This window comes from Zootermopsis nevadensis, unplaced genomic scaffold (genome assembly GCF_977971745.1).
Source record: "Zootermopsis nevadensis isolate Lab colony 2312 unplaced genomic scaffold, Znev_1.0 Znev_ptg000001l, whole genome shotgun sequence".
Lineage (NCBI taxonomy): Eukaryota > Metazoa > Arthropoda > Insecta > Blattodea > Termopsidae > Zootermopsis > Zootermopsis nevadensis.
Window position 1 is genome coordinate 279,649 of NW_028259133.1, and position 11,783 is coordinate 291,431.

Consider the following 11,783-nt stretch of genomic DNA (forward strand, 5'->3'; position numbering starts at 1 on the left):
GTATCGAAATGATTATCGATCACGGTTTGCTTGTATTATCTGTGTATCGTATATGTGTTCCCCGTGTCATAATGTGATCAGTGGCCGTACTTAGTGGTGTTATGAAAATTGTTTTTGGATTTTAAGTTGTAATTGAGTTCATTAAAAACAGAATGCAGGTTTGTAACCATAGTAATCGTGATACGTGTTTATTAGCGTTAAGTTGTGTAATAAAATACTCCTCCAATTTTATAATGCCATGTTGAAATTGCTTTAACGAAACAATATGGGGAGAAATTCAGTGATTGCTGCTGTCATGCAGGACGCAGTATTTTGCCCTCTGCGATCTTCAAAACATGTAAAGATTAAAACATACAACACCATAATTTTACTTCTTTGTGTATTGACTCGTACATCAAGGGAAGAAAAGAGTTTGAGGAGAATATTTGAACTTGTATAAAATGTTTTTGTTGGAAACCCTTAATGAGGCATTTCAGAAGATCTGGATTCATGAGACTTGGGATACATACTGGTGGTGGGCTCTTGTGAACATGGTAATGGACCTTTGTGTTCAATAAAAGGTAGGTAATTGACTATCATCCCAAGTGGCAGCTAAGCAGGCAGTACTGTGATTTATGGAAATAATCAGTCATGTAGTGTAGTGTTAATTACAATTTGAGTTTTTAACAGACTGTAATATATATACATTTCGTTTCTCAGGAGCAGTTTATACCAATTGACATTCACACAAATAAATTATCTGATTGGTTACTGAGTCGAAGACATTGCAACCGTGAGTGGCAAGCACAAATTTTAACCATTAGGGAGAAAATTAATAATGCAATTCAAGATATGCCTGTTCATGTGGGCATAACAAAGCTGTTATCTGGATCCTGTAAGTTTCTGACAATTAATTACTATTACTTGTGTGTGTTGTATATAAGGTATTAATTAGTTTTGGAATTTTGTTTCAGATATAAACTATTTTCATTGTCAGAAAATTATTGAAATCCTTAAAGAAACTGAAGCAGATAGTAAGAATTTTTTTGGGTCATATGGATCTCAGAGAATGAAAGACTGGCAAGAGATAGTGCGTCTTTATGAAAGGGACAGCGTTTACCTTGCAGAGGCAGCTCAGATGCTTATACGAAATGTCAATTATGAAGTACCTAGTTTGAAGAAAGAGATTGCTAAATATGAGCAACTGCAATTGGTAAGGTTCATTTTAAGTTTCTAGATCACAATTAAAATGTTTGTTTGTAGTGTTAATGTTAAGTTACATAATTTCTCTGAAACCTTCGTATGCTTGCTTTTAAAAACAAACTTTAAAATGTGGAAAATCATGCTTGTCCAGGCATCCATAGTCATACTTCCCTTAGAAAAGTTTCCAGTAGCTGGAGAATTTTCAGAGGGAGATGCATGTTTATAAATGAGCATGGAACAGGAATGTAATTGTTACAAATTTATGCATTGAGGTTCTTATAGATGTCACCACAGATTCACAGAGAAAGAGAAATAATGCAAGAATTTGTATTTACTCTGTAAGAATGGGTCTTAGAGTTTGCAGCAACGTAGTCACAGGATAAATTAACAGACTGAGTTAAAGAAGCACCTCTAAGTAAAATATTAAATGCTGGAACAAGGGTTGCCAAAAGACTTCACTGTATATCTACATGACTTCAAAAGAAGAGAGAATTTGGAACAGTTTATTACTTATGTATGTCTGTAAAGTCATAATGTTTAATATGCACATTGTTGTACCAACCATAAGGTCCTCATTTTCATTCCTCTGTTTGTGTGATACTGAGACAAACATTAGTATTCAAATCTAGAGGAGGGGAATAGCTGAGCGGACAAGAAACCAGAGAGGAAGGGTTTAGGGAAGACAATTAAGTGATTGGAGGCTTTCACTTGTTGACCAATATAAAACAAAAACAATGTTGGATGAAGAAGGATCTGTCAAGTTAACTGGTCATGTTATATGAAACATCAAGTGTGTAAATGTTCGCAGGGAAATTTAAGCGGGCATTGCGTGAAAAATAGGAGTCTGGCAGCAAGGTGAGATGTGATTCAACTGCTCAGATTACAGATTTGATCTTGATTCCTGAAATATGATGGGCTAGGGTGGGGATACAAGCAATGCATGCAAAAAGGATTTCTGTTTGGAAAATGCATTGCCAGTGTGCAATATGGTGTCGTCTTGTTGAAACAGGGCTTTTTTTGCAATTCCATGCCCCTGTTAGGGAAGGACAGATGTGTTCCTTAGGAGACTGTCATAACATAAGAAGTGACTATACCATCTGTGAACACAGGATCAATATTCTGTGGAGTGTAATTTTATTGCACACATTTCCTGTTTCTTCAAAGTGTCAGACAACTGTCTCTGATGTAACGTGCAGAAAATTATGATGAGTATTTCTGTCTCAAAATGACGGCTGCCAGAGGAGTAAGATTTGTTGACATGAAACATTTTCTGATCCCTTGCGTATGGAATTATCTTCACACTGAGTACAGCATTCAGCAACACACAAAAAGGTTCTCTGTGTACTTAGTAATGACTGTGAATGTTTCGTACTCTTCTATTCACTATTAAAAAAGTTTAAGATGGCCGTATTCTAGGTCCTTGTGTTGCGTAGAGTATCGATGTTTCAGAGATGCTTACTGCCTTCATCACTGGGCACCAGAGCAAACATATCCGGAATGTTGGTAAACTTCCACCAGATTACACAGCACGACAATCCAGAAGGCAGCCATCTTTGTACTCCCTACTAGGACAACTTCAAATTTTACATGAAGAAAATGTGTATGAATTTAAAATTGTGACATGAAGACAGTTATGTAATGCCTGATACTGTATGAATTGGTGAACAAAAATAAAAATAAATTGTTCCCTTATCTTTTATCAGGAGTGTGACAAGAAGGAGGCAGAGTATGCCAAGACGTATAATGTTGTCCGAGGGGACTTCCAAACACTTTGCGAGCAGTTGGGAATCCAAGGTCAGAAGATAAAACATGAGCTTGTGGATCTGCTAGCTGAACTGCCTAGCATTTACAGAAAATGTGCCGACAGAGTCAAGACTTTGAACGAGGCCGTGGAATTCTACGCAGAATTTGTGAAATTCATTTTTGGCGGCGAACATTCAGGCGGTTGTGTCCCTCTTCTCAAGTATATGATTGGTAAGTCCATAGTCCAAGGTCTATTATACAGTCAGAGTGCAGAATTAAGACAGCGTGTACTTAGTAATTAAAATGCATCCTGTTGGCCTTATGCGTGAAATTTATAATTTTAGTTATTTTTTGTAATAGTAAAATTAACTCCACTTTGTTGTGTAAATAAGAAGATACATAGATAAGAGTTAAAGAATTATCTTTAAAAAAAAAAAGGTATGTATATGTTTTACATTGTCTATGACCTGTTTCAAAACTTCTGTGGACAGTGTTTACGTAATGCTTGCATAGTATGTGTGTGGTATTATACAGGATGAGTCAAAAGTATGTTTACAAACTCTGTGTGCGTGTTCGAGGATCAAAAATAAGAAAGAAATGTTTCTATGAACATGGGGTCGCAAATGTTTCATTTTCGAAATAATATCCAAAAATAACTTTCAGTGAATGAGTTTATGTTGAAGTGAATCCAGCTTCCACCAAAGATTTTCAGTTAACGTGAGGCTTGACTTTGCACTGGAACTGACGAATCTGTCAAGAGTGTTTTGGTTTATCTCCATTTTGTTGAAAATGTGCCGTGTTAAACAAATTGTCCTGCACTGGTCACTGTACAAAGGAAGTCACTAGATATTGTCAACGCTAAGTTACGTGTAAAATTGTCTTTCGTGAGAAACGTTTTTGATTCGTTATTGCAAGTCTGTAAACATTGCTGCTAATTTTATTAATATTTGGACCCGCAGAGCATGGCAATACAACGACTTATCAGTGGAAGTATGGAGAACCACCTCTAAAGATTGAAGAACTGAACATTAAATTTGAAGATGAAACTGACAGCGCCCATTCAGACGATAATGCCGTGAGTATGAGAATACTGACTGGTTGGTTGTCTGCGTGTGTGAGATAGGCAAGTCTGTGGACTAGAGTATTTTTTGAGAAGTTGGTAGGCACTCAGCTAGTCAAGAAACTTCCTGTTTTATGAAAGTAGAAGATTTCTTACCATATTCGTGAAATGATTTGCCCCAATCCTGATGTACATAAATCCAGTCTAAATCATTACACTCAGTTTCATTAAGATCCATTTTAATATTATGCTTCCATTTATTCCCGTGTCTCCCAAGTTGCTTGCCTTCAGGTTTTCTGTGTTCATTGTTTATCTCTTTATCTTTTTTTGCTCTCCTGTTATGCAACCTGCACAGTTCATCATCCTTTGATCAGGTCGCCCTAATAATTAGTGAAGACTACGAAGTACAAATGCAAGAACCATCAGATACAACATGTACATTTGATTTTCTAAATCGCAATTTATTCACTTCACTCAACGTGCTTTGTCACCGTCTGAGTAGATGTATTCAGGGACCCACGTAATAAATATTTCTGTCCTAATGTTACTATTGTTTTATGACCGCTTATCGATGTATCTCCAACTTTTATGTGTACGTGCTAAAATCATAATTAAAATATTGTTCAAAAGTAATATATATAATCCTGTTTATTTTTTATGAATTGATTTGTCTATTTTTCCAGCCTGTAAATGGAAATTTGTGAAAATACAGACAAGAGTGTGAACTATTTTAACAGTATTCTGATTATGATCTTATTAAGTGTAGTTGTGACTGACGGTCTTTACAGAATCTGTTTTCAATGATAGGGATCTTGTCACATGTCTGTAACAGTCGTGCGAGGCATGTTGGATGACGAGGAACTAGCATATCAGACATACGTGTTGTATCCGGTGGTGAGTGTACAACTTAGGAGAAACTATATTTTGTAATTCAACTGCTTATATATATTTTTTTTTCAAAGTTGAAAGTTGTTTCACCTGTGTTTGATCTCCAACTGCAATTATGTTGGCTGCATTATCTTAAGATTGATGATTCAGGTTACTTCTTTTGAACCTTGAGTTCTGGTAATATTGAACTTCCATTCTCCATTCTCTGACCAAATATGCTTGTAGAAATGTCATTGAGAGATTTATCAGCTGTAAACAACGCGTGCCTCTCGGACCAAAAAATATCGTGTAATTTTATGGATGTTCGGTTTCCGGTTACATGTCGGGTCATTATTCAAAGAAAACAAAATTGATTTAGTTTAGATATTTGCAGTAAGTTTGTTATGACATATTTTGCTGCGTGGTCAGTGGCATCCTGTTGTTTACAACACAGGCTTTAAGTGCTGTCAACATCACTAAAGAAGGAACTTATTGCAATTACACACTGCATGTTTTGGCATCTTTGCCATTATCAGGCGTGTGGATATACTGAACATCAAAGATTGGCTAAAATACATAATTAATGAGATTTTATGAATCAGTACGTACAAATAAAAGTTAAAATGCTAACAAATTTTATTGCTAGTGAAATGATAAAAGTGAAGATAAAAATATTATAAATCACAAAAGATTGAGTATTATTATTATTTATGGATCAGTGTGAACATAGATTTGGATTCTTTGTAGATCCTGTCGGAAGATTGCTAATTTTTATCGTTGTGCTAGAATTTGATTGCATAACAAATCTTATTCCTTCTTCTTGACATTTTGGTCTTGTCTGATTGAAAGTGGAGCTGCGGTAGCTCAGGCAGTATCGTGACTGGCTGTAGACCGGATGACCGGGATTTGGTCCCCGATAGGGGCAGAGGGCTTATTTTCTACTGTCTGCATTCAGCTTCCTGTCCAGTGGGCACTGGGATACTTTCCCTGGGGTAAAATGCAGCCGGGGCATGACACTGACCACTCACCACCATCTAGTGCTGAGGTTAAGAGTGAGTAGGAGCTCACCTTCTCTCCTGTAGCTCCTACGTTGCGCGTAGCGCGACAGCTTTTCTTTACTTTACTGGTTGAGATTTTTTGCGCCCACAGCTTCTGGCATTTTTCCGTCACTGTTTTGATAAAAGATTAAAAGGAGCTTAATTTTTATATCGCTGTGCTTTTGGTTTGTGAATGATTCTTTCAGATTGATTTCGGAGATGGCGGCGGAAATATTGACAGTGGCACTGATCTTCAAATTGACTTCAGTGGGATCACGATAGAAGAGGGTGATATTGACTGGGGTATCAGTCGTGTTGAATCACCTGCAGAGACAGGAAATGAGGTATGTTGATTTCAGGATTGGCCAAGTCCATCGTCAGCCAAACAGAATTATTTCTTGTGCCCCTGTATGTTTTACTGAAAATTTAAAAATACATGTAAAACATGGGATAATATTCCACTTGTCAGACACACATTCTTACTTGTATCAGATTTGTTCTGGCTTCCTTGCTTGATTTGCAGATACATTATTGATTTCAGTAAACTTTGTATGGGGAAATATGCACTAAATTCTTGGATTGTTTTCATACTTCTGTTTATTTCAGTTCTTTTCCTTCCGTGTATGAAAATAGACGTGTATGATGTGTGTCGTACTTTCTGTCTTCCTATTGATTTGAATGTACGTTATTATTTATTCGTGTCTAGTGGTTAGTGTGCTTCCAAGGCACGACAAACATCCTTTTAGGATAAAATATGCGGTCTCACTTAGTACCATAAATGGCTGTAACTGTATACATTTTTACAGTGTGATGGGAATTGCCCGTCATTCTTTATCAGAAGTGCATACGTTTACGTTACACTGAGGATAGCAGTATTATGTGCAGGGCACCAACAAAACAAAACTTTTGCTATAATGAAAATTCTTCATTTAACAAAATGTACTCATTCACAAAACTTTCTTTATAAAGACAATGAAAATGCTTGTACATCTTAGAAACTGGGGGTGGCAGAAGAAAAGCAAAGCGATGTCTGGGAATCAGGAGTAAAATTCTATAAGGGCCTGCGTATTTTAACCAAGAAGCAAAATCTCTTTTCATCCTACTTAAATTGGCTTTCAGATATTCCCTCTGATGCCTTGTCCCTATTTATTTGGCACGCTTTCCTTTTTTGTCTTCATTCTTCGTCTGTGTAGCTCAGTCAGTACAGTAAGTGACAATGGACTGGATGACTGGGGTTCGATCCCCGACGAGGGCAGAGGATTTCTCCTGTAGCCTCTGCGTCCAGACCGGCCCTGGGGCCCACCCAGCCTCCTATCCAGTGGGTACCGGGGTCCTTTCCCAGGACATGATGCTGACCACGTACCTTATCCAGTGCGAAGGTTAAGAATGAGTAGGAGCTATGCTGTCTCTCCCCCCGAGCGCCTGTGTGGTGTGTAGCAGAACAGCTTTACTGATCTGTAGCACGCTTTATCATACACTGCTTTATTCAACAAAATGTGTTACTGTAAACTCCTCTCAGCTGAATTTTTCACGTGGTCACTTTGCCAAGCATTCTTAATGCCGGATTTGTTACTTTGTGCACCTTCTTAAGAATTCTCCAGAATTATAGATGTGGTCAAAATTTGAGTATGTGTAACTGAATGTCACTCATTTTTTGATGTTAAATTTGTTTCTCACTTAATACTTGCTGTAGCCCAGCATTCAAGTGTCTGCTCATGTAAAGCTTGTGTCATCGTGGTTGACAATCATTTGTGAACGTCTCCAGAATGCCGGGAACTGTCAGAAACCGGCAGTTATCGACTGTCCGGGGTCATGCCAGATAAACTGAAAATTATACAAGGAACATAAGCGTACAAATGTGGGTGATTTGTGAAACCAGTACAAGTAAGTAGTATTAAAATAGTAAGCATTCGTTTAGATTCTGTCTTTATCTAGATTGATTTTAACACTTTGCTACAGGAGTCTGGAATTGTGGTACAGTCTTCGGGGACTGAAGGCGGAGTTGCTAGAGACAAGGAGGCCCTTACCATCTTGGATAATCTTGAGACAAGGAACACATTCATCAATGAGCTGATGGAGGTATGAAGAAAGCGCAGTATGTGTTGTTTTGTTGTGAGTTCCCAGTAAGTGTGATGCAGCCTGTCTGCCTATCCATCTCGATCGTTCCTTTTTGGGCGTGTTCCTCCTCCGCAGTTCTTTTCATATATATTTATACCAATAAATTTTTCCTGTTTTTTGGTTATTCTTCATTCCAAATAATGTTATGCATTAGTGGGTCTCAGAATGTGATATTTACCTGTTACTTGGATTAATTTTATTCTTATTCCTAAAACATTTCTACTTTGTCAGTCATCTGTGATTTAGTCATGCTCAAATTTTGTCAGTTTTGACAAAGGCCGTGAGAAGATCGTGGCTGACAGAATGGTCCGTCGGCACAGCGACATGTTCTGTTGAACGAACAGTTCTGTCCCTTGCCCCACAACCATTCAGTGTATTTGGAACGTACCTGGTGATTTATGTTTACTTTCAGTAGCTTAGTAGATTAGTAATGTGGAGGAACTTTGGAAACTAAAGATTAGATTTATTTACAACTTACACAGAGGCTACGTTAATGCAAGAGATAAATATAAAGATGTAAAACAGGATTTTTTTTTATCTTTTCACTGTGAAATTCATACAAGATTGAAGCAGTTCTCTAACTACTGCCGCATTTTGCAGTTGGAATCGTTTCTGAAGGTTCGCCTGTTTGAGATGAATGGACCGAGCAACGTACTGACATTGAGTCAGCTGCAGGGTGGGCCTGCTGTTATCCAGCTTCAGACTACAGAAAGCGTCTCAGCCATGCTGAATCAGGTCCACGTTGTAATCAGTGAGATCACGGATTCAAGAACACAGCACCTGCATAATATCAAACATTCACCTAGGTATACTTTTTGCCTGTTTTCTTTATTTCGTGTGCGTTGTGTCTGTTTCCCCAAGTAATTCTGTAAGATTCTCGAGTAGCTTCGTATGAGCATCACGCCACTTGAGGCCAGCCATCCACGCCACCAGTAATAGCAGTCTGGCTTGTGGCCGTCGGAACCGAGGCGGGAGTGTCGCTTGATGTAGGGTCCTTAAATTTTGTGTGGTGATAGGTTTCTGATGAGTATCACTTTTTGTTAGCTTGAAGGGTTAAATCATTCTAATTTATTTTATATTAGTGTGACTTATGTGTAATTGTCTTGCACTCACCATTATCAGTACAAATGGTTGATGTGTCTCTTATTTAAAAATGTGCTTTGACCCTTGTGGAAACAATAAATATTAAGTTATGCATTTCTTTTCATTGCCTTTGATTATAGCAAAATTTTACTGTAATGAATAGAATTTGTCGGTGTATAAATACTTATTGCGCTGAGACTTGACTCTGTCAAACAAGTTTTTATAGAGGAAAGTACATACAGAACAGGATTAATTAATTTGTAGCTCTTGTTTGCCTCGTTCTAAACATAAATTTTCATTCATCGCCCTGATGACGGAGGCAGTATGACCTCTGAAACATTGGTTAACATCGACCAGACTACACAGCGCAATAACCCAGAAGACGGATATCTTCATACTCACCGCTGTGAGAACCTCAAGTCTTACATAAACATAAATTGTTTCAGGTATGTTGACCACTTGGCAGACTCTCTCAAGCAGAAGCTGGATGTAGCAGACAAAATGGTGGCATCCCAAGAAGTAGTGAGGCAACTAAGAGTAGAAGCAAGAAAGGAGTCAAAGATTTTACAACAAAAGCTGAAACTGATCATTTCAAAGACCAAGGAACTTCAAGGAGAGGTGGGATGAGAATCTTGTGATGCTGCGTTTCATACCAGTTCAGGTTATTGTGGGAGTAAATGGGTTGGTCGTTTTGAAAGCAGCAACTTGTTGACGTAGGTCGGTCCACATCCTGACGAAGATGAAAAGAGAGTTCTGAACTCTTCTTTTCCATCTCCTCACCTTCTACCATTTTCAGGTTTCGTCAGTGCCATCACTGTATTCATCTTTTATCTTTAATGGCCGCCTTTGTGCGCGGAACGTAACCACATCATCCCATAATCACCATTCGCTAATCTGATCTGGATTTGTTCATTACATCAGTTCTTCCCCTGCTAGGTTTTGTATATTTCTTAGTTATTAAGGGCCACTCAATTTGTTAGACTCTTTCCTTGCCAGCAGAAGAAGAGTCTTGTTGGCTTGACTTCCGAGTAGTTTTGAAGGTTGACCGGACTCTTCTCACTGTCCTGGGATGTCTGTGTGGCCATTGACAGGAACTGCGATGTAATCAACCACAAGTCCCTTGCGGCCCTATTTTCCGTGGTAGGAGCATAAAGTTGCAGGTGCCAGTGGTGACAGACTTGCTGTTCGGTTTCTAACCGCTGGTGAAATATCGCTTTTGGGGGTTATATCCCATTAAAGTTGAAAGGAGTACGACTCCTTGATTCCAGTCTCCGTGTTAGACAGAATACTGGGATGTTGCGTCCATTGAGACGGCTGGATCGCTCGGATCTGTCTGTTTTGAAGGCTTACGCAGAACAAGTCTTGTTGCATTCTGTGTTCTTGCAACAGGAGTGGTCATGGTGATGCTCCGTGTCTCCCCCCCCGTCGCCCCTACCACTGCATCAGTTGTCACTGTCACTCCATAAATAAGCACAGATAGTTAACGTTCCTCTAGAACTTCTCCTGTTTACTTGTTTTTTTTTATCAGACTCTGTACCATCTTGAATTAAGTAATATGCAAACTGATGTGATGTTCAAATGTCCGCACAGAAACGAAATGTGTGAACCGTAACTAAAGACACTGAATTGCACTTACGAGTAGACTTTGATAAGAAAATCCAGATTCATTTTATGATAGTTTTATAGCACAGAAGCAGCTTCACTGTATCCACTACAGTGATCAGAAATGAGGTTCTGCGGATGATTGGAGTTACAGAAAGGGTGGCAGCCCCCGAAGGGGCTCATTTAATCAGAATGTCATAGTTTGAAATCTGATCATTTAACCTCTTGACAAGGCGGCTTATGCTGAGCGGTGATAAAAGAGTGAGAGTAATGCAGATTCTCTCTCTCGATCCCAGAAAACATGGAAGTGAACAGAATGATTATTATGCAAGCATAACAGTTTAAGTACTAGACATGTTGTGTTGAACGAAAAAGGTGAATTCAAGTGGAAGGAAAGTTAAGTCGTATTAACCGCAGTAAGGACGCGCAGTCTATTGTCTTTCTTGCGCCTCTGGTGAGTGCTCTTCATATAACCAAAAGCAGTCAAGTGATGTATGTGTATTGAAATCAGAGTTTGTTTATTACAGTAATCTGTCTTCTTTGCAGATCGAACGCGACGTTTCCAAGCGGTACAAAAATCGGCCCGTGAACATAATGGGCGGTGTCAATGTGTTATAGTTTTTGGAATAAAAGACTGTTGTAAAAATGTTTATGAATATCTCTTGCAGTGAATCGTGCCTGCCACTGGTAGAATATCTTCCTCTTGTTAAGTAAAGGCGTTATTCACGGATATATTTTATCTGATTTTTGTAACAAGAATGTTAATTGTTTAAGTTTAAAACTTTGAGGAAGTGAAGTCTGCCATAGTCCATGTTAAACTGTAGGTCCCTTTTTGCTGGCCATCATCTTCACAGTCGCTGTGGGTACCGACAGAATCTGCCCCGTGAGTGTTTTCATGTCAGAAGTGGAGTCTAGACTTGGCAAGGGCCCGAAAGTTGATCAGAGACTCTTTGGTGGCAATGTTTAAAGATTAAAATTGCAAAAGGAAGTGGGAACGAAAGCTTGCGTACGGAATGATGGACAAATACAAGTGAAATATTTTTTGTTTTCAAATTTACATCCTAGAAGAGTGGAGTGACTTGTAGTGTCGT

General features: G+C 38.5%; 1 protein-coding gene across 2 annotated transcripts; it reads left to right on the forward strand.

Annotated features, from left to right (window-relative positions):
* Window positions 1–3: 3 nt before the first annotated feature.
* LOC110840109 (CDK5 regulatory subunit-associated protein 3) lies at window positions 4–11,342 on the forward strand. 2 transcript variants are annotated; one of them, XM_087357939.1, is made up of 10 exons: window positions 4–158; window positions 700–874; window positions 954–1,192; window positions 2,886–3,156; window positions 3,885–4,000; window positions 6,096–6,233; window positions 7,849–7,968; window positions 8,608–8,813; window positions 9,537–9,708; window positions 11,239–11,342. In XM_087357939.1, exons 1-10 carry the CDS (start codon window positions 153–155, stop codon window positions 11,308–11,310), a joined length of 1,515 nt encoding a protein of 504 aa, XP_087214065.1. In that variant the 5' UTR covers window positions 4–152; the 3' UTR covers window positions 11,311–11,342. The 2 variants fall into 2 exon arrangements, with proteins under 2 accessions (XP_087214065.1, XP_087214401.1); XM_087358275.1 differs by lacking the exon at window positions 700–874 and having other exon boundaries at window positions 25–158.
* Window positions 11,343–11,783: the final 441 nt, after the last annotated feature.